General features: G+C 42.4%; 1 protein-coding gene across 1 annotated transcript in view; it reads left to right on the top strand.

Annotated features, from left to right (window-relative positions):
- The first annotated feature begins 1,049 nt into the window (after window positions 1-1,049).
- NDUFB8 (NADH:ubiquinone oxidoreductase subunit B8) overlaps window positions 1,050-24,265 on the top strand; it is a 59,296-nt gene continuing 36,080 nt past the window's right edge. The window contains exons 1-2 of the mRNA XM_085603889.1: window positions 1,050-1,241; window positions 13,113-13,239. Of these exons, the coding sequence (XP_085460015.1) occupies window positions 1,103-1,241; window positions 13,113-13,239 (266 nt within the window). The 5' untranslated portion in view covers window positions 1,050-1,102. The remainder of the gene's footprint in view (window positions 1,242-13,112; window positions 13,240-24,265) is intronic.

Here is a 24,265-nt window from a genome sequence, read left to right as displayed (position 1 = left end):
GCACTTCGATCACCAGCACATCGAATTAATGGTTGCTGGCTATACCACTACCATGCAGACTCTGGAGGGACGGCTTTTGAACAACAAGCATATGCAATGCAATAGGTCTCGCATTTACGCTTGTTTGAGCTATTGACATTGCAAATAATAATGCCTTTTATTTTTGTTTTAAAAAAATAAATACAAGGCATTGTTATTTACAATGCCAATAGCTGTAACTCTCGTAACTGCGAGACCTATTGCATTGCAAATGCTTGTGCTTACTTGCCTGAGGAAGAGAAGTAAGAGGGAAACTTAGCATCTCACGAAACTCTTCTGTGCAGTAAGGGAGGGGGAGGAGCGGGTGAGAGAGGGGGAGGAAAGCCGGCCATGCAGGAAAGGAATGCTAGAAACCAGGATAACAGCTGTGCGCGTGCACGACATCGCGAACGCAAGCTGGAGGCCTGAAAAAAGCCACTAGGTAAGCAATTCCAAAACGCGCTTACTAAAACTCTCGCCAGAGCAGCGCTATAAGCGCTGGCTCAGGCGAGACCTAAAAAGCGCTCCAATAACTTCGGGTCGAGTTCGCGCTATATAAATCTGCACAAAAAAAACGAATCCTCTATGAGTTCTGGAGTAGCGTGCTACTCGCCGAAAAAGCGCTTAGACCTCTCGTCAGGGGTAGTAAGCGCTATATAAATGCAATTACAATACAATGTCCAAAAATGTAAAATAAAAAATGATTTGTGCTGATACGTGCTCAACGACGGGTGTCTCAATTGTTCTCCCATATGGACCCTCTTTAACAGAAAAATTCTGGTCACAGAGAGCGGATGTTCTGCCAAACAGGGATTTGCATGTGGTGTATGAAATAGGGCATTAAAAAGGAGCCCTGAACTTGTCAGATAACACCTTAGCTCTCAAGCCACAAAAGTACTAGGTTTTCCATTTATGCATAACCACGCCCCTTTGTGGCGGAAAGCACTGCCCTTCGCCGACCATGCGCAGAAGCCTATCTGTCAAACAAACCCTCGTAGACTTTAAAAGAGTTACGCCTGCGCATCCGGTGTGATGAAAATTAGTCAGCGCATGCGCAGTTTCTTTGGCGGACGTAATGTAACGCATGCGCTCTCTGTGTGTTGAGGGCATGATGGCGGCCCACGTTACTAGGTGGTTACGAAGTATGAGTCTCCAGGCCGTGGCTGCGGGACTGAGGACAAGAGGGGCTATTGGAGTATTGAGACCAAGCGGGGCTCGTGCTGGTGAGTGATCGTAGGTGGATGCGGAATTTGGAAGTCCCCATAGATAGTCTGACAGGTGAATAAAGGGGTCACCTTCAGCGATGTGATTTTAACAAAAGCTAGTCGAACCCATTTCTTCGCCAGGTTTTGGTGGTGTAGATGGTATACAACAAGTGTTATATCTCCTGGCCCCAACTTACCATTATATATGATTCCCTAAAGCGAAGGAATAATGTTTCTAAAGCTCTGTATCCATCTAAAATGAGCTGCTGCAGCCTGTTCTTGTGCGTTAGCCCATTTAACTTTGGCAATCTATGAGTTCTGGTTTCATTTTACCAATACAAATGCGGAATTGTGCCAGCAAGGCGTTAAATAAAAGGGAGTTGGTTGTCTAAATATGCCATGTTTGGGAGGGATCCACTTCGTACCTATTGACTTGTTTAAATTCAAATGCATCGAGGTATTCATGGTTGACTGGAATCTCATACTGCATGAATTTTGGAGCTGTCTGATCACTTACGCAAATTCTGCCTCTTACAAACAGTATGTCAGTATGGTTATGTATTGAAGTACATCTATACCCTTACACTCAGTAAGAAGGATGCTAAGTGGAGCAAAGCCAGCAGAGTTAACGTTCACATTGGTATATATATTTTAAATGATTGTGCTTACTGTTACAAGCTCAAACACGGGAGACAAGAGAAGGACGCAGACACCCTTCAACAGTCTTCATCTCTGTCATCATGGAACTTTGCACTTTCCATGATGACAGGCAGCCCACAGAAGGATGACACAGCTGCATTCAAACCACCATCACCAGAATGTTTAGAAAATGCAGTAGGAGGAAATAGTTGTCCCTGAGTTGATATCCCCCATTAACACTCCACTAAGTGCTTCTCCCCATTTCGGCCACCTGGACGTGCTGGACACAACATCATTATCGAATTTGACAACATTTCCCAATACAGATACATTTTTGTAAGGACCCATGTAATTGGATTCACACTTCCTTACAAAACCTGGTCTTGTCATAAACGCCATCTTGCCCACCATTCAATTACCTAATTTGGTGCAGTTCTTTTGATCATATCTATTCTTGTATTTGATCTGGTAACTACTCCTCAGCCATTTAACTCTCCTATTAAGTTCATCCCGCTCGTTTTTTCTTCCACCCATTCTGATCCTTGCATTTATCCACTCGCCCATACTGGGTACAATATGGTGTTGCAAACTCTACCCCTCATCCAGAAAAAAGGCGGCTTGTCTGTTACTAAACTCGAGGAGTTGCGATGAGCCCACCATACCTCATCCAGGACATCAAAGGTCATCTAGTCTCTATCACCTTTTGAACACACAACTTCACTGCATGATTTAATAATTCAGCCAAACCATGTTCCTGTGGAGTATATAAAGCTGTTTTTAAATGAGTTATGGACATACTCTTCAAGAATTCTTGCATCTCTCTTGAAACTAATTGGACTCTTATGCCTCTGATAATTTCCTGGGAAACGCCTTCCCAAACAAATTGGTCTTTTAAAAACGTAATCGCCACCTTTAGTATCCAGTGATCCCAACACATTTTCATAACCACACACTTGGACATGTAATCCACTAACAATATTACATACCTTTCATTAGGTGGCAAAAGGACCAGCAAAGTCCAAACCCAATTTCCTCCATGGCTCTTAGGGAATCTTCACAGGTGAGTTTTACTCTGTGTTGCGCTTTTCGCTCCTAGCACATGCGGCGTAATCCTTGACCATCAGTATAATTCTCTCACTCTGGCCTTGGTGAGGCTTCTTCCTAAATGGCCTACATGCTCCAAATTCAATATTTTGTCTCGGATGTCCCTAGGTGGAGTCAACCTGGAAGTTGGAAATAAATTACCATTCTAACTAAATTAATCCCTCACATTCCAAAATCCCTTCATGGATTCAGAAATAATTCTGTATTCAGGCCAACCTTTACCTATACACTTTTTGAGCTCATTGGTCTTCTCATCTTCCCTTCTCACCACTCTTCTTCTTGTAATGCATTCTCACAAATCCAGCGGATTCGCACAGACCTTTTCAGCTCAGAGTCCCTGTCCGGTAGTAGACGAGACAATCGGCCATCTTATTTCTAGAACCAGTGGTGTACTCCACACGTAAATTAAAATCACTTAAACCTGCAATCCGCTTCTTAATCCTAGGTGTAAAGTAATCATCTTTTTTGGTGGAAAATACATGGACTAAAGGCCTATGATCAGTCCTGATCACAAATGGCATTCCCCAAAAATAGAATTTAAAATGTCAAATTGCTCAGGTAGATGCCAAAGCCTCCCTTTCAGCATCCCTGAGTGACTGTGATGCAAAAGCCACTATCTTTTCTTCCCCACCATCAATCTGTGAGAGAACAGACCCTAGGCCTTTAAGTCCTAGCATCAGTGATCAATATTGTTTCTTAACATCAAAATGCCAGAGGGTGGGCATCTTCCCATTGCAAATTTAATGGCCCCAAAAGCCTCACCACACTCCGCAGACCACTCAAACCTCACACATTTTTTCAGAAGGGCTCTGATGGGTTGCACAATTGCAGAAAAGTTTGGTATAAACTTGGAGTAGTACTCTGCCATTCCCAGGAAAGATCTTCCTTGATCTTTATCCCCTTGAGCTGTTGCCTTGACAGTTGAATACACCAACTCCAATTTAGGCTTGATTTCCTTCAGCTGAGATCACGTGTCCAAAGTATGAGACCGCTCCAACACGGAACTTACACTTCTCCTTTTTCAGCGTTAACCCTGCCTTTTCTAACCTCTCTAATACTTTTATCAAAGTAGTGTCATTAGCTTCCCAATCTTCACCATAGATGTGGATACCCTATGAAAGAAAAGTATGCTGGGCTTATTTCCTAGCACCTTTTTCATGATCCTTTGGAAGCATACCGCTGCAGATGCCGACCCAAACGGCATCCTAATAAAACTGTATTTTCCAACTGTGTTAGGAATGACGTCAAGTACCTAGAATCATCCTGTAGATTGACCTGATGGTACACAGACGAGAGGTCCAACACACTAAATACTTTAGCACTTCGCAACATTGTCAAGGCCTCAGCGATATTGGTGAGAGATCGATCAACCCAAATGTGCTTATTTGAGTCTCTAAGATCTACACACATCTTGATTTGTTTACCCCCATCTTTTGGGGTAAAAACAATTGGAGCAATCCATTCTGAGGAGTCAGTTTCCTTTATCACGCCATGTTTAACAAGGTTATTTAGTTATTCCTTCAATGGCTCAACCATGAGATTGGGGAACTTCCTTACTTTATGAACACAGGGAACAGCATTCTGTTTCAAAATGATTTCATGTACAAAATTCCTAAAGAGACCCTAATTGTCACTGAGAAATCGTTCCAATACATCACCATGCTCCTGCTCTGGTGATACAAGGATTTCTATGTCACGTTGATGACGCCAACCTAGCAAATTGTCCCCTCTCTTTTCTACATACACCTTCCCAACTGTCTCCTTCCCCTCAAATGTGATTCTCTTGATAACATAACCCAGAACATCAATCCTGGAACCCCCATAACTCACTGGGTTTATATCTGGGGCAAACATGGTGATTAGTTCATATCCAACTTTCATTTCCCAGATCTTATCCCCCTCCATAGTACGTGGTGAATCAGTCAGCTAGAACCACTATTTCTCTGTCATCCAACTCAACCTTGCATTCAGCCATCCTTATAGACGCAACACCCATCTTTTCAGGATTAGGTTTTACCATAAAAAAAGTTCCTTTCCAGCACCGTTTCACGCGAGACCTTAAGCAAGATTTGAATTTGTTTCCAGTAGCTTTTTTCATGCCAAGTTTTACCGTGCGAGACATTTTAAGGGGAACATTAATCTACCAGGCTCAGAATGCAAACTGGTTTTTGGCTAAGAAGCCAGAATTAGCAGAAAGTGTTACTGTTGCCATTTGGTTAACTGTCTGTTATATGTGTGGCAAGTTTGTGAGTAGAACAGTGCACCGTTTGCTAATGACTTTCTAAAAAAGTTTTTTTGTGAAGGACAGGTCTGCGTTTTTGGTCCATTGTGTGTCACTGTTTATGATTTCGGTTTAAAATCGCATTGACAAGCTTTTAAAAATGTATGGTTTGATGTCACCGCTGTTGTTCAAGCACTTGTTAAAAGTTTAGGATTGATGTGCTTTTGTGGTTGCAACTTAAGGAAAACTCTATAGGGCAGGCTCCATGCAAGCAACTTTTTCTTTTTAAGGCTTTTGAGTTTCATATTTGAGTCTTTGGAATGTAGTGGCTATTAATAGGAGTGGTTCAAACTGCCCCTTCAAATGCATTGTAGCCCAACGAGGGGCTTACTTATGATCAACGTAAAACACACATTGGCCACTGTAAGTGACCTAATTGAGCATAATGGTCATGTTTGTGGCAAAGGTTGGTCCAGCTTCTTATTGAAATGACTTCCCAATGTAAGGAGACTCCAGACTCTCCGAAAAGTAGTATGCAAAGCACATCTCTGAGAGTACTAAGCAAGGAAATGAATTAACGATATTTAGTTTTACATTGGCAAAGGAAAAAAAAAATGGTAAGGATGACTTGCAGACAAAATTTAACGAAGCACCCACCATCCACAGGAATATGTTGGTGCTGATATATAATACGGTATTGAATAACAAGCCTTAAACTTCTTCCTGAAGGTTATTTATGATTTCAGGAGGCTGACATCCAGTGACTTTGAGTTGTGTATCAAAGGAGCCTGCTTTCAAATGATCGTTCTTCCTGCATGGTCAGATTGAATTATAGTACCACTCAGTAAGTGCTATTTTGTAGTGCAAGTCACGAGGGATGTAGTACTTAATCTTAGTTGATAAGTAGCTAAGTGTTAAAAGCACTTAAAAGCAATGTTCATGATCTAAAATGTGATGCCACTTGTCACATGTAGACAAAGTAATGCTCTACATGCAAGCAAGACATAGTTTCTTGTTCTCGGCCATTGACAGCCTCTGCATTCTCAGCCATTGACGGCCTGTGCATTCTGGATCTTTTCAGGTTGATCTAGGAGGGTCTGAGAAGGCTGATCTAGAGAATGTTGAATTAGTCAAATTGGGAGCTTACTGCTTCAGTTTTCACCCCAGCTTCTCCACCCCACCGCCATTTACTGGAAACAACCCCACTACCTGTAGCCATCAAAATTTCATTAGCTTTAACTTCCCCAGGAAAACTTCATTTCTAGTAGGACAAACTACATGTACAGCTTGTAGGCCCTGGAAGACACTAACCCTAAACACACTCCGAGCAAAACTCATTGCTACAAGCCTCTGGATCCTGCGATGTCCATACAAAAGTCCCCATGTGGCTGACAAAGGCTGTTGATGCTGTACTTCCCATCAAAACAACCACATTGCCGGAAAATAGGATGGTTCAGCATGGACATAAAATGAAGAAATCTTGAAAGGCATAGGAGGAAAATCACAACCAGAATGATAAAACCTGGCCAGAATATACAGAACATCAGTCAAGAAAGTCAGTTTATTCCACTCTTCTCATTGCAGGTAAGAAGCTACATGGACTACCAAAAATCCCTGAATTTCATAACCCAGCCTGCTCTTCCAACTAGTGTAGAACACATTCTGGAGTTCTACTGCTCGTTGGCACATCATTTCATCAAAAAGAGGATAGTCTTGAAACCCACTAATTCTCAAAATCAGGCAGCAGCACCCCTCAGCTACAGACATCGCTAAATCCTGATGCTCACAATCCTCCCAACAATGTTCTCCATGAGCCTGTTAATGATAGAAGAAACCAATGATCCAATCAAAGCTACAAAACATAGCAGGATCTTTCATAAGCCCTCACTCTCCTATCATATATGAAAGCATACTTCTAAAAATCTGAGCTGCCATCCTGGCTACAGCTATCCTAAATTCACCACACGTGACTTGATAAACTTACCATATTAAAGAAGCCAGGACCTAAGCAGTTCGATTCAGCAAATTGTAGATTAATATGCAGTGGACTGTTTTTAAATGAAACCTATAAAGTCTGGATTCTCTCAAATCTATCACTGACTTAAACAAAACAAAGTCCTATCCCAGAAGGAATACCGGATATCCCTTCTATTTCCATCTGAGATGAGTTTAAGAACCCTTTTGAGTCAAAGAAAATTGAGCATTTATTTGTTACTTTTTGACATCATAGACCTCCAACTTCTAGTTAAAAGCATGCAGAACCTTGGGGCACAGATGGGCAAATCGTGCCATTCACTTCTGAGCAGTGTTGTTGAGATGTAAAAGTGCTACACTAAAGATTATTCCATCCTAAACAATTACACAAATCCGAGGGACACTTTGAAGATCAATAATCCCCTAGAATTTACAAAAGTTTTAAAGAGCTGGCTATACCCAATTTCATGACGCCAGTATTTCACAGACACATTACTTTGGATTGTAAATGCAGCTCGCAAAATTATTAATCTCATTCCATTTGCATGATGTTTCAAGCATACAGTTCATCTGTATGCAGCTGCGTTAAGCCTGGAGCACATCTTCGACCCTACCGCGCAACACCAAAACACACATTTCACACCACCATTTTATTATGACCATACACATCAAATGAAGTAGCTATTTACTCAAATAACCTAAATCGATTTAGCACCTCACCAAGAGGTAAGAAAATGCTGTTAAAAAAGCTAACATACTATATATTGTGTACGTGTATGGCCTGTAAGAGAGGCCACTAGCTGTATGAGCATGTGACCTTCCAAAGATTGAATAGACCTACACATGTAGCTAGATAGTGCAGTCCATACTTGATGTATGAAGTACCACAATGTAGATTTGCACATACCACCATCAAGTTGATAATTGTTCACTTTATTCTAGTCATTTGGAGCATGGGTGATGGATGTTATTTCTTGTTGTATGGTGCTCCTATGCCGAGCCATTTTTTTGTGTTTTTATTCTGTGTGGTCATTTTGTAATGTGTTGTATTTTGTGATGCTCTGTTGCAGTCTTCATTTTTATTGTAATCATTGTTGCCTTTTCTTGTGTTGATTGAGTTGTGCTTTGTGGTGTGCTAGTTTGCAGTGTTGTATTTTATTGTTGTGATTTATGTTGAAAGTTCCCGTTGTTAACGCTATTTGATGGTATTGTTCATATATTTCAAAACCTTGCCTATACCCCTAGTAACGGAGTGCAGAATGTTTGACTCGCAGGTTATGACAATGAACCAATGCGGGGCCAAGAAGTGTTACCTTAAATATTCAAAACCTCATATGTGGCATGCAGTCTAAAATGAACTCCGCTCTGCTGGCAGGAGCAAACGCAGGTTTCTCTGCCCACGTCAGTGCAGGCAAGGAAACCACTGTTTCCAGTGGGTGGGCTCCCCAGGACACGGCAAGTGAGCTGGCCCCGGGGAATTGTCCCAGAGGCCATTAATGGATCGGGTGCGTGGCCACGCTTTTTAAGGAGTTTAGCGCCCTGGGGGATGGGGTCTCTGGGACCTTTAGAATCTCTGGAGGGAACCCCCTCCATTTTAAAAAATACAGTGAGCCCCCATGGGATGTGGTGCCTGGGGCCGAAAGCGGCCTGTGGAGGGGGGGCTGCACGCCCTCCTTCCTTTAAAAGGAACTGTGGGGCCCAGAGGATAGGGTCCCTGATATCAAAAATGGCCTGGAAAGTGGGGGCGCTCTTCCCCCTCCCCTTATGAAGCGCAGCCCCGGGGCCTATAATTGCTCGGGAAGTGGGCCACGCACCCCCTCCCCTTGAGTAAACAACTCAACCCCAGCTATCAATTTTGGGAAGAGATCCAGCAGGAGAACCGCGGGATTGCAGCAAAAATTGCTGTTTTAAACAAATATATTTGGCCCAGGGGAGATTGCTGTGCATCTCCCCCCACACCAGCCCCTATGAGGCCTATGGGGCAGGGTATCCATACTCTGTCACCTTATATTTATTTTTTAGGTCTCATCTAGCGACGCAGCACATGCGCTGCTCGCCTTGGCGAAACCTATTGTCGGTTTGGTGGGCAAAGTGGGACAGGACATGTGCACGCTTTAAAGACAGGACATGTGCACGCGTGCGTCTGTCTTAACAGCTTAGCTCAATACACGAATGTGCGCGTACGGGTGAAACAAGATTTGCACGCGTATGGCTCAAAACATATGCAAGCACTGTGGTTTCGTTCTTAAGGACAAAACATATGCACGCACTCTGTTTTCGTCTCGCCTGCTGAACGGAGGCAGAGGACTTTATCAAGCGCCCTTTCAATACCTCCCCCACCTTGTCACATGGGAACTTCCTGTGAAAGGGCCTGCATGTTCTTGGCTGTTTGTAAACATGGTAGGAGATGCGCATGCAAGGAGCAGATGCTGGCTCATTCTATTCATCTGTGGGAAAGGCACGCGCCTTAACATCGTCTCGCGCCTTAACATCGTCTCGCTCTAGCTCAAAAGGACACAGACCCTGAGGACTTCCAGGTGCACTCAGGCCTGTGACTGCCCGACTCCTCAGAGAGTTTCCTGTTCTGCATAGGCTGGTGCCAGCGCAGGCAGCCTCTCTTCTCGGTGGAGTGCAGTCACGCGCGTCGATCTACTGGCGGCGCCGCAAGGAAGGACACATTACTCATGTGATGCCTTTTCATATTTTGGTTTACTTTACTGTGTAATGAGCTTAGATTGCACTTGGCTGTTCTTGGGCTTGTAGCAATCAAACATATTTTACAATTATCTGAAATGCTGAAGCGAGCTTGTTTCGAGGGGCTGGCAGTGTTCGAGAACGGGAACCAATCATAAATGAATCACGAGCATTTAACTACCGGAAGTCATCCGACAGGATGAGTCAGATCAGGGGCCATGCTGGTGGCTGGGAATGTTAACAAGCCTTTTCAATGCAATAGGTCTCGCATTTATGCAGTTTGAGCTATTGGCATTGTAAATGACAATGCCCTGTATTTGTTTTTGTTTCCAAAACAAAAATAAAAGGCCTTGTCATTTACAATGCCAATAGCTCAAACTGCATAAATGCGAGACCTATTGCATTGCAAATGCTTGTTTAATTTACTTCCGGACAGGGGACTAGGTCCACGAGTCCTGTAATGGCTGCCGGCAACATATTTGTCATGTTGCTGGCAGCCAATCAGAACACTTGCTACAGTGGGAGTCTGACTCCTGCAGGAGTGAGATGGCCGGGGGAGGGGTGGGGGGGGGAGGTCCCTTTGCTAGTCAAACTAATCTGTGTTTTAAAATTGGGAGCGAGGGACTCTCGCGAGAGACCTTCGATCCCAACCATCCAGATACCTGTATATTTTTTTAACCTTAATTTCTCAAAAAACTTCTGAACAGATTTACATCGAGCACAATCTTTGGACCAAGATATACTTTCCTGCTACTTGTGGTGTAATTCTGTTCTGCAGTTTTCGCTGTAGCCCTAGCTAAAAAATTCTTTTGAAGATGCATTGGAATTTTAAGTTTTGGAACCCCCCATTATCCTCCGCCCCTACTTGACTGATCACCCCCAAACTTTCCATGCACAAACGAGTCAAAAAGTAGCACCTTTTTCTAACGTTTCGTCGAGATTTGTCAAACTGTGCCAAAGTAATCAGCAACACAAAACGCTTTTCCCATGGCAACACTGAGCTAACTGGAACTACCTAGTGGCAATCACCACTGGGTAATATATTACATTTTCTAATATTCATTATATATTCTCTGTTCTGGTTTGTAGACCATAAAAGAACATACATTATTTGCTATTATTGTTTAATTTTATAAGCAGTCAGTCCCCTCTTATTAGGCGTTACTGGCACTCAGGGTTTTCCAGAGCCCAGGTTTAAAATTGCAGATGTGTAGAGTTTCCTGCTTGACCAGGTTGCACAGACTAATGACAATACCCCAATATATTTGAAATCATTGTGCATTTCATTTCTTATTGTTAAGTCCAGCATGCTGTTATGTTTCTATTTGTTGCTTCTCTGTAGGCACCAGTTTACCTTGCCCCTGACTAAGTGCCTTGTGCACAAAATGCATCATATATATGTGTTTTTCAGTCATGTTCGACCATATGGATTACTGTTGGATTTAAAAAAATGTATGGTCTAGATTAAAAAAAGAATTTAAAAATGAGACCATGAAAAACACGTTGGATGAGAAGTTTGCCCCCGGTTGTTATACCGTGGAGATGGCTCAGATAGCGAACATTATCAGCACTTAAAAGCAGTATAGTTGCATGCAGTTCGGAGACTGACGTTGCTAGTACCAAAGAAATGCTAAATATTTTTATCGTTTCGAAATCAAAAGGTGCAAGTGACAGTCATTGCTGACTCGTCTGTAGAGGTAACATTTAGCCAAATATACCTTAGTTTTCATCAAATATTAAGAGTTGATAGTGCATATTAGGTAACCATGTTTTCCATTATTACTTGCACGTTTTATACAGTGTACAGCTTCAACTATCAACTCCGCCTGACCTTTGAAATATATTTAACATTTTATAAATTTACGTTGCGACCTGGGCAGTAATCATTTCAAGGGTTTGTGCCTCAGTCCAGTGTAAAATATCCTCATTAATGGAGTAGGATACATTGTTTAGTATGACAAAGGGAGGCTGCACTTTTAAAGAAGCGTTAACAGACTTATTATTTCTGATCTGTTATTTGCACTCTCAATGAACCATTGTTATTGCATTTATAGGTGGTTAATCTACGGGCTTCCAGCAAATGGGCATACTCTTTTTATGTAGACAAATTAAATATGGGGATGTCATAGAAACCTAATGTTGGCTCACTTTTTGCCCAACCCCTTCACAGTATGTTGAAGTAAAAGCTACTATGTAACCTTTTAACAGGCTAAATATAACTGACTTCAGTTAAATATGAGAAGGGCATTTAGTTTTTTTCTGTTAAGAGTCCTAACAACGTCTAGTCCATCCCTGGCATCGAAGATCCTGCATAGAATTAAAAGAACATACTATTATCCGTACCCGTTTTCTCCACTTTTATTAAATGGAAGGAATTTTATCGCTGTTAATATTTTGATCCACAGAATTTGCTCATTGTCTGTGGGGTGACTTTTTTTCATCTTTTGGGAACGTGTTCTAGATCATTCTGGAAGCTCTCAAACTGACATATGCCTCACTGTACCTAGTTCTTTTTGTGTGTTGTCAGCCAAGTTCTCCATTCATTAATTTCCTTACTGTCCAGGATATGAGGCTTCTATTTTGGTGATGCATAAAGCTGGTGTTGGTATTGGTGAAAACAGCTCAAGTTGCGTAAATTGAAATGAAGTAAAGTGTCATGGGGCACCCTAATTTACAGGTAGGGTTATTGCCACAAGTTGGCACAATACATTGGAAGTTTGCAGAGTTGATGACCTGAGGTATCCCTGAATAATGCAGATGTGGCATGGTGAATAGCACCTCATCACTCAAATCCAAAAACGATATTAATATCACGATCATTTCAAATCTCTCTGGATTCCAGTAATAAAATACCACTGTGCTTTCATGCTGTTGCTCCAAAATTCTATATGTAACCCGAAAATCTCTGGTGCTAAAGTTTGAGTCCACTTTCCTGTTTTATGTCAAAGAAAGTGAAATGCAGTGGATCGGTTTAGTAACAGCCATCAGTATTTTAAACTTGCGATGCAACTTCCCTATAATAATCACGTCCTCCTGTTTATTAAGTTAACAATCTACCCTAGTCCATATTTCTGGTCATTTTGAAGTTTAAGTTTGAGGCAAACCTTAAAGTAAATAGCAGCCACTTTTAACTATATAATGTAGATCAGTCTTTCACTGCAAGTGTATTGTACACTTTGCCAAAAGCATGAATGCACTGACTCAAGTTTTTGACTTTAATAAATTACTCTCATGTTTGGTTCCGTTCAATTTACCAGCTTCTGGAATATCCAAGAATATGCTCCCTGGTCCCTACCCAAAGACCCCAGAAGAAAAAGCTGCAGCAGCTAAAAAGTACAACATGAGGGTGGAAGATTATGAGCCTTATCCAGACGACGGAATGGGGTAAGAATTTGAGTCTTTCATAAGGTGATTGGATCTCGAGGAACGCTAACTTGTGTAGCAAATCAGAAATACACTTATCAACGTAAATAACTTGTACCGGTGTTGTAAATAAAATATGGTCTGCTAATGCTAATTGTTTAGACTTAGGCTTGTAGTAGAATTTGTGTTCCATTTTTCTGTGTTATAGCCACCAATTACTTAATGTCTAGGAATGGTATGAGTCCCTGCTTTTTTACATTTTCTGTGTACCATCTGCTAATTAACCCGTGAGGCTAAGTTTGTTCTGGTATATTACAAATTGTAACAGATGCCTTGAAAATTCATGAAATGGTCTCCAGACCAACAGATTGAGTAACTCGAGCAACAAGGTCGCCAATATATCTAATTTCTATAAAATTGCATCAAAATATGTTTTTTAGTTGCATTTTTCTTTTAAGTTAATTAAATCCAAGGCTTATTGTTCACTAAAATAATGCATCCCCTGCATGAACCTGTCTTCCCCCCCCCCCCCCCCCCCCCCTAGAAACATGTTCATATCTCAGTGAGTCCATTCACATTTTCAACCTTTCTTGCTTTGTGGTAAATAAAAATACCGGACTGAATTTCATACGGAATCTTAAAATAAAGTAAATAGCTCAAAATAACAAGAGGCAGAATCCGTGGTATAAGAGGTTTTCTAAGTGGGCTTTATTCCATTCAAAATGGCCGACTCGAGTCGCGGCCTTCAGGTTCCGTCACCACGAAGGTTCAGGAAGTGAAGTACAATAATTTATTAACAGACATGTATTTTTATAATAAGTACATTACAATGAAACGAATGTAGAAGGCGTAACATTTGATAAGAAAAGTGACAAAACAGTGACATAATCGAAACTAGGCGTAACAAGGAATAAAAGAAACATGATTGGTTAGAATTATCAGACATAGGTGGATCTATAAGATAATACTTGGCATAGATGCGCGCGCGGCAGCATGACGTGTAATTGACGTGCAACTAGGGGGTGAAGGGGACTTGACATTTAGCTCTACATGTGGAGACGAGAAGTCTGGGGGTCAAGTCAACCTAATCCCAAATCATATCTAACATCCTATGTTTAAAGAACTATGTTATCCACAAGGAAGAGACTCTCGGACAGAATCTATTCTATACTGACTGTGTACGTGTACAAGCGTCTAAGTGTCTATATGAGATGCGAGGGATAGAAAACTTTCCATGGCAACAGGGCTATGAATCACTTGCAGGAGGACGGAAAGGCTGAGTCCCTTGCTTGTGAGCTAAAGGAAATGTTTACCTAAATCACTGGACAGGAATGCATCGGCTGGAGAGCAAAATAGATAATTCGAAGGTGAAATACAACTTCTTGGCAGACAGGCGAAAACTGGCCGAGGCAGGCACCGTTAGCTGCACAGGGAGTAGGACAAAGTTCATGGATACAGATGCGAGCTCAAGCTGAAGCTGTCAGAGACAGAGAGCAGGGAAAGGCTTTGAGGACAGAATCGGGCCTACTTGCCTGAACTGTAAAAATGAAGTAACTTAGCCATATAAAGTCGGTGGCCTTTCATACTTAGGAATCGAATATCCAACCCTGTGATGGCGGATCTGACAGAGAACATGTCGACGGTAGACACACATATGTTTGCGTCTTAGAAACTGGAACTGGAGGGAACATACATGTACTTGTAACATGCATATAGAACCGTTGGGGTCCAAGATAGGGGACATAACTGATCAGGAAAATCCACATTTCCACATTCCCTCCTTGTCCCCTTCTTGCCCTTCACGAGACATCAATCTTCATTAATCCATCGATTTGCTCATGGAGCATCATTTCTTCTTCTTTCTTCTTCCGGGATTTTGAGCGAAAACCTTGATGTGGAATACACGATGTGGCACACAGACCACAAATCGCTGGTCCACATTGCAGGCATAGACAACAACTGAAGAGCATAAGAAGGCCAATACCTAGGAAGGATAAAACTCTCCATCCCCAGGCTGATATCACACTCCAAAACCACCCGGACCACGTCCAAGTGCCTGGATTTTCGTGTATCTGGCTTACAATCTTATGAAGGTGTGTTATAGCTTTATATACAGATGGCGAATTTTCTGGTATGAATATGCAGCAGCTGGATCCGATGACCCTGCAAGCTCCGCCCCTATCGGCCAGGATGACGTCAAGGACAAGACGATTCTGGAGAACAACAATTCTCATCACTGATTGTTCCTCTGTCAGATTGCCTAGGGCGGCTATAGTCTCGTTTACTACAGCTTCAAGAGTCTTGGTGAGTCTGCGTATCAGCTTACTATTTGATATTGTACCTATATAGGGAAAGATACCTTTATTGAAATCTACATACTTGTCCCATGCCGTCTCAGTATAATCGACAACTGGGAGATCTCTTTGCTCTCTATTGTGTACTAAATGAACATTTCGATAATAATCAGGAGGAGCTAGGAAAACAGGTGGCAAAAGGAATGCTATATAACAGGTACCATCCCAATCTAGAGGCAGACGCATATATGCCGTCTGACCACATATGAAGTAAGAATGGCGAGAAGCTCTAAATGAAGATTTACCTTGATCACTATATTCTACTGTAGTAACGCATTGGCTATGGCCCATATGTATGGAACCAACTTTTCTTACACATAATTCACCCTTAACTGGAAATACTGACATAGTGGGCAGAATTAGTTCAACTTCGGATTTGACATTCAGAATCATAAGATTAGGCGTAAAATTACCTAATTTATACACTTCATTTTCTAAATCAGTTCCTGTTCTACTGGGGTGACTCTCCTTATTAGGGTGACAGACTTTGAATAAAACTAGATTCAGATTTCCCCATATCCAATGTTGTTGATAAACTGCTGTGTCTGGGTCTATGGAATTTAATAAACTAAACCACGCTCCACAGGAGCCATTGTGTGTGAATGGATGTGGAAAGAAAGGCAGAACTCCTTTGTTATTCTGATAGGGAGGAAGTCGGCCACACACCCAACAATTGGTCGCATTACTAGTCTGATGGGAATGATGTAACATACTAATGAAGGTGTTATTGCGCAGCGCAAGTCTATAAGATAATTCATGTGGCGGTAGGTCACTAAAAGAATGTTCTGCAGCAACATTATAAACATGTCTAGAGATAGGATGATATATGTGCAAAATCACACTCGTAATAATTACTAAAATACTCAATAAAAACAAAATTAATAATGTCCTCATACAGTAGCTACGCAGTGATTTACAATACGCCTGTCGTTTCAACATTTCTCGGGTATTTTCTCTACTCAGGTCCAAGGGATACATGTCGGAGACAATTCAACCGCTTCACCTTGGAGAGGACTTAAACAATCAAATTGCTCGACTGTTTGGGCCTAAGCTTTAATTTATAGTACTGAGAGTCATTCTGTTCAACAAAAGGAAGTTTTGAATCAGTCTGTGAGGGAGTGCAGGGCACAGTGTCTATATCTGAAGGTAGTCCTTGAAATTTTTTGACGTGACTTGAATGAATCCACCCTTTGCGTCCCTCGATCTTCACGGCTGTTCTTGTGGTCAACAGGACCAACTTGGGTGCTTTCCACCTGGGCTCCAGTTGACTTTTCCTGTCGAAATTTCTCACAAAGACAAGATTACCCGGAACAACGTCATGGGGTTTCGCCTCAGTGTTGTCGGGAAAGGCTGCAGCTACCTGTGAACGAGAAGATTGTAGTGCAGACATCAAGGAAGCCAAGTAATCTGTCAGCATGTTACAGTCAATGTCAGTTATTTTGCGTGGTATAGGCGTCCCCCACATATTCGGTGGTCTACCAAAGATCACCTCATACGGGGATAGCCCTGTTCTAGAGTGTGCTACCATTCTCATGTAAAAGAGTGCAACTGGTAATGCTACTATCCAGTCGACACCTTTCTCTCTACATATTTTGGACAGTCTGATTTTCAGTGTCTGGTTATGTCTTTCTACGAGACCTGCTGCCTCGGGGTGTCGGACACAGTGGAATTTCCACTGATATCCCAACAAGAGTGAGACATGTTTCATTAATTCGGATGAGAAAGGCTGACCGTTATCTGAATATACAACACGTGGTAAACCGTACCGTGGGAAGAATTCTCGAACTAGCTGCTTGGCAGTAGTCGGGGCAGTGTAATCTGATACGGGATACGCCTCTGTCCAACGGGAGAGAGCGCAGACAACTACGAGGACATATTTGAATCCTCGACAACGTTCCATCTGAATATAATCCATCTGGAGGATTTCAAAAGGATGGTCAGGAGGCTGAAATCCACCCTGCTCTACGGGAACACTCTTTCCTGGATTAAACTGACAACATATCATACAGGTACGAACTTTTTGTTTAGCTGCTGCTCGTAAATGTTTGTTGAACCAAATGTGCTGAATGCTGTCTAGCATAGCCTTCTCTCCTAAATGTGCTGGACTGTGAACTGTAGCTATAATGGCTTGAACCATGGAATCAGGGAGAAACCATACAGATTTCTCCTTCGTCATCCATCCTTGATCTGTCTGGATCCCTCCTAGTTCAGTCCACTTCTTTATTTCTTCTGCTGTGGCATGTGTCTGTATGTCAATTACGTCAAGTGTGGGATCCTTAATTGTCATACACTGTGTTGGTGTCTGAACTATTGGCTTTGTCATGTCTAATGTGCGATTCTGAGCAGTCTGTTTAGCTGTTCTGTCAGCTAAATCATTGCCTTGAGAAATGGTATCAGTAACCTTCGTGTGTGCTTTACATTTCATAATCGATATAGCAGTGGGTAGATGTATTGCGTCTAACAAAGCATGAATGAGGGGCCCGTGCTGAATGTGGGCACCATGGGACGTTAGATAACCTCTCTCTCGCCACAGCACGCCGAAGTCGTGTACAACTCCGAATGCATAACGTGAGTCAGTGTATACATTAACTTTCTTATTTGTGGCTTGAATACAGGCTTGCGTTAGAGCAATAAGTTCTGCTGCTTGGGCTGACAGAGTATCTATACAATGTGTCTCAATAACTTCAGTGTCTGTTGTGACTGCATACGCGGCCACTAAATCTCCTGTACTTGCTCTCATGCATGATCCGTCTACATACAACGTCAGGTCTGGATCTAACAATGGAACGTCTGTCAAGTCTTGTCTAGGTTTCGTCTTTATTTCAATGATTTCAACACAATCATGAGCTAGTGGGTCTGTTCCAATTACAGGTAATAGTGTAGCAGGATTCAATGTATTACACCGTCGGATCTCTATGTGTGGTTGAAACAATGTCAGTTCATAACCGGTAAGTCTTGCTATGGTCAAGTGTTGTGTTTGTGTTCGGTTCACAAGAACCTCTACTGCATGTGGTACTTGTACTGTCAATGGGTGTCCTAATACTATGGCATCGCTTTGTCTGATTGCTAAAGCTGTCGCTGCCACTGATTTCAGGCATGCAGGCAAAGCCTGAGCTACGGGATCTAATGTACTGGAAAAATAAGCACATGGCTTGCGTGATCCTGCTTGATCCTGAGTGAGTACTGACAAGGCAGTACCTTCGCGTTCTGTAACAAAGAGTGTAAAAGGTTTGCTATAACATGGTGTTGCTAAAACAGGTGCTTGACATAAAGCTTTCTTTAGGCTTTCAAAAGCTTGTGTATGTTCCTGAGTCCAAGGGAGAACAGTCGATGTGGCTGCCTCCTGTGTGGTTAACTGAATGAGTGGTTTTGCTAGAAATGCGTACTGAGGGATCCACTGCCTACAATATGAAGTGAGGCCTATGAAAGCCCGCACCTCCTTTTGTGTCTGGGGTATTGACATGTTAGCAATTAACTGGATGCGATCTGGTGTAAGCTGCCTTCCCTCCTTGGACAGCGAGTGACCAAGATAAATAACTCGCTGAACACAGAATTGCAGCTTAGAAGGGGACACCTTGTGCCCCTTGTCGGCTAGGAAATGTAAAACTGTCAGAGAAGCTTTTTCACATTCTGGCTCGCTTCTCGCGGTGATCAGCAGATCATCGACATATTGAAGCAGTGCAGTATTGACTGGCATGTGGATACTGTCAAGTTCTCGTTTCAATGCTTGGCTGTAGATGCTGGGGCTTTCTGTGAATCCTTGGGGAGCGCGTGAGAATTTAAAACTGCGCCCATTTAAACTGAATCCGAACAAGTATTGGCTTTCCGGATCTATTGGGACGCTGAAAAAGGCATTCTTGAGATCAATTACAGTAAAGAATGTTGCTTCGGAATCAATTGCTGTCAACAATGATGATATATCAGGGACCACAGGGAATTGTGGTACAATACACTTGTTTAGTTCACGCAAATCAATAACCAATCGGTATACTGGCGGAGCAGTAGGATCAGTTCGTTTAAGAATCGGAATTATCGGTGAATTACATACATTGGAGTCTGTTTCTACAACTACTCCCTGGGCAATCAGCTCATCAATGATTTTCAACAAAGCCACTACAGCATCATGCGGTAACTTGTATTGTCGCATTCGTGGTAGTACCACTCCTGCTTTCAATGTAACTCGATAGGGTGTAATGTTCATGCAGCCAACATCCGTAGGGCCTTGTGCCCATAGATGTACTGGTAAAGTCTGTAGTCGGGGGTCCATGTCTCTGGACACATAGTGACCTTTAAAATCACGTAAAAACAACCTTACTCCTTCCGGAGAACAACATATTATGGCTCCTAGTGCTTTCAGAGTTTTAATTCCTAACAGATTTTCTGGGCATGATTTAGTAAGCAATAAATCTGTAGTTCGTGTCAAAGGTCCTATCGTAAGTGGTAGAGGCTGTGATACTTCATTAACAATAGGTTTTCCTGAAAAACCAAGGGAAACATTTTGAGAGCCTGAGAGGGGTGCCCCTGGAACTTCACTACGTTTTATGGTTGTTCGACTTGCCCCTGTATCGAGTAAGAATTTTCTATCTTGACCTAATAATTCACTATGTACATAAGGTCCTTCTTGATCTACAGGAATCTCGATAAGCGGTAAGTCAACTTCCCTCTCTAGGCTGGTTCATGCGTAACGCTGATACTCAGGGTATTCATACTGTGCAGTCTGATACATTTGTCGTGTTGTGGTTTGTGTGGCAGTAGCAGGCAACGGTGGTGCAGCTGGCACAAACTGTATGGGTTGCTGTGAGGCTGGCATAGACTGTTGCTGAACTGGCATGGACTGTCCATGCTGCATAGCTCCTTGTTCATTCTGATCTTGTCTAACTAATCGTGGTCTCTCTTTTGCAATACCTGTAGCTATATTACGTTTCAGGACTTGACAATCATGTACATAATGGCCTAGTTGTTTACAGTAATTGCAGGTTCCTTTTACAGGAACTGCAGAATCACCAGAATGTGTCACACCCTTTTTGTGACCATCTGCTGGTACTGTCTGAGAAACTAGCATTTTCATTTTTGTATCCTTCATGCGTCTATGCTCGTGTTCTTGTTCATCCCTAATTCTATTGTGATGATACTGTAACATTTGTAGCATTTGCGACGGAGTGTTACTTTGCCAGGTACTCTCGAATTTCAATATTCTATTCTTCACTGGGGGCAATGCATTTTCCACTAATTTTGTCACAAATAGATGTGGATATGAGTCACTACTTGCTTTTATACCACTATTTATACCAAAACATTTTTCAAATCGAGCATAATAATCGCTTGTGTCTTCATCTTGCTTTTGTTTACAGGCTGTGATTGCACCCCAATCCTCCTTTTTTGTAGTTAATAAACGTGGCAGTACCTGTACTAGTAAACCTGGTAATAGTTTAACTTTATCCCCGAGCCCTGAACCTGCAGCTCGGCCCCTTTCTTCCTCTGCTAATGCTGTCCAGTCTATCTTTTGGTCTCCCACTTCCCACTCTTTTTCTTTCAGTTTTTCATATATGCCAGCAGGCAAAAGCACCTTTAATATCGTCATAATATCAGGAAAGGTGTACTCTCCCATCAGTAACATGTCTTTAATTTCTCGGTGGAAACCCGCTGGGTCTTTGTCATGACTAGGTACTACTTTTTTCATTTCTAATAATTCCATTTTTGATATGGGTGTGTAAACAAATACACGGTGAAACTCATTGTCTTCGCCTTTTATTGGGTGCACTTCTCGTAGGGGATTTTGTCTATCCATATAGTACGGCGCTCTTGCTCTGTGGGGCAGCGAGAGAGAATCCGGACTTACAAAAAGGACATACTGCTTACGTGACACTAATATCTCTTTAATTAGCTTGTTACTAGAACCTCTCCATCTGTTCGTGAGTAGTTCCGTTAATATATCAGGTAAAGGACCAGGGTCAGTATGTTGGCTCTTATATAATATGAGGAGTTGCTGAATCATATAGATTCCAGCTAAACGTTGTTCATCTGTACTGAGGTTGAGAAACGTGTGTGCTACGGTCTCATCACCGTATTTTTCAGGACTAACAATCCAGTGAACGGCTGATCTGGCTAATTCTTGCTCATCCATGGAATCGAGGAGGTGGTAACCTCTTCGTTCTCGTAGTATTTTATCTGCGGCTTGAAACGAATGTTCAGGAGATTTCAGATTTATTACAGGCGTCGGATACGTTCTGCTATTATTTGGACATACAGAGTGTATTGGATCAGAAAAACATCTAGTATTTTCACAAGATCTTCCTCTGCCTACATAGGCTATGGTCTCTGACTGTCTTGCGGAATTCCCTGATTCGGACACTTCATCTTGCTCAAACTCGTCTGTTCCCAATCTCTCTTCATGAATACGCTCTATTTCTTTACGTATTTTTCGGCACATGGCTATTATACAATTTTGCTTATCGTGTCTCCCTTCCGATATATTCTGACTCCATTTTGTAAGAATAAGCATTGCATTCGGGTCTACCCCCGGACGATCTTGATTTCTGATCACACAGTTTATGAGGAAACGTAACAGTTCCCCCTGTATCTCTACTTTCTGGAATTCCATAGCTCTGTTAATACATCCTGGATCTCGTCCTGTTTGAACAAAATGATATATGTTATCTAGATGCGTAGTCATCCCTGGTAACCTTGCTAAATACTCTGCGGCTCGCCTGATACGTAATGATGCCAGGACCATTTCGTCCTCTTTACCGACCACGGGGTCATATCTACAATTTACAAGGAGTTCCTTAAGCGTACGTTCATTTACGAATTTAGGTGTACGTGAATGCGCTGACTCTTGAAAAACAAGTTTATTTATTCTGGGTGGTGTAAAGGTACTGCTAGCACCTCCCGTGGCCCCATCTGGGGCGTCGGGTGTGAATGGATTCGTTGAACGTGACACAGCAACTATGGGTGTCGATACCCCTATAGGATCGACTGCGGAGACAGATGCGGAAACAGATGTGCTTGCCGAAGCTTGTATCGGGACTTGCTGTTGCACGGGGACAGATACCTGATCCTGACGTTGAACCCCTCCGCCAGATGGTCTATGTGGTGCGGCGTTAGCATACTCGGGAGCTGCGTCATCTAGATATGAGGAAAGAAAAACATCTTCTGCGGTTCTGGGATGCCCTTTTGGATGTACCTTAATTGGAAATAATGGGGGTGGCAAGTCTTTTGGCATCTCTGTAACAGCCTTAGGTAGTCCTTCGGCTAGAAGGGGATACATACCATTCATAAGAGCATTTCTTTGTCTATTCACTTGTTCTGATTTCACTCGGATACCTTCCTCAATTAATAGATTTTCTTGAACTTTATTTGAACTTTCTTTACTCCTCTCTTCTTGTCTACGTGCTTTTTCTGTTCGTCTATGAGATTCTTTACGCCATAACTCAACAGCGTCTTTCTGTGACTGTCTGACCTTTCTTTTCCATAACTCTTCCTCCACTTTCATGATGCACTCTGCATCCCAGGTTCCCGCTATGGGCCACCTTTGACTTTCCGGTAATCCTTTGGTATAATCTACCCATAGATCAAGAAACAATATGGCATCTAAGCCATGCTTATGGTACATGAAATGCCCTGGGGTGTCCCTAGGAGGAATAGGAACTGCTTCTTCAAGCACCCCTTTTCTGGTAGTAATCTGTCTTAACTTCGAGAAGAGCGGCATATTGACAACTGATCTGATACTTACTCTTGAACTTGCTTAATACGAGAAACACAATAATGAACAGTGAACAATGAACAGTCATTCATACCACAATATGCAAGACATTTCTGAATACTTTAAACATTAAACATTAAACATTATAACAATGATCGACAATGATGACAGTCTGCCTAACTAATCACCACGCTGAATTCTTGACAATAACTGAATACTTCGGAATACTTGATATACTGCTAAACAGTACATATACACTGCTAAACAGTGCAGACCGGATTTGTGTACCCAAATCCGTCTTGACCGGCACAACCTATGTGCGCGTCAACACGCCTCCCCGGCGATGGTACTCACCGAGTAGCTCCTTGAAACGGAAGGCCTCAGAGAATGGACAGGACTCGATAACTGCGGACATCGGACCCTCTGGACGTCGGAATTTCGGAAAACCTGGTGGGCCTCTGTATACCTCGGATCTTGCTCTCTCAGCTAGGCTCTGGTCGGGATACTTCGCACTTCTCACCGCCTCGTCTGGGTTGATCGCAGCCTCAGTCGCCCCCGCTTGACCGGAGGGAGCTTACAGGAAATCCTGCTGGTACGCGTTTATGGTCCGTCCAGCTGTAGCAGGAGACCGGGCCTGCAACGCACCGCCGGCGCGTGAGATGAGAAAGTGTCCCTGTTCGGGCGCCATTATGTGGTAAATAAAAATACCGGACTGAATTTCATACGGAATCTTAAAATAAAGTAAATAGCTCAAAATAACAAGAGGCAGAATCCGTGGTATAAGAGGTTTTCTAAGTGGGCTTTATTCCATTCAAAATGGCCGACTCGAGTCGCGGCCTTCAGGTTCCGTCACCACGAAGGTTCAGGAAGTGAAGTACAATAATTTATTAACAGACATGTATTTTTATAATAAGTACATTACAATGAAACGAATGTAGAAGGCGTAACATTTGATAAGAAAAGTGACAAAACAGTGACATAATCGAAACTA

This window comes from Triturus cristatus, chromosome 1_2 (genome assembly GCF_964204655.1).
Source record: "Triturus cristatus chromosome 1_2, aTriCri1.1, whole genome shotgun sequence".
NCBI classification, from domain to species: domain Eukaryota; kingdom Metazoa; phylum Chordata; class Amphibia; order Caudata; family Salamandridae; genus Triturus; species Triturus cristatus.
This window is presented reverse-complemented; position numbering and strand designations above follow the sequence as displayed.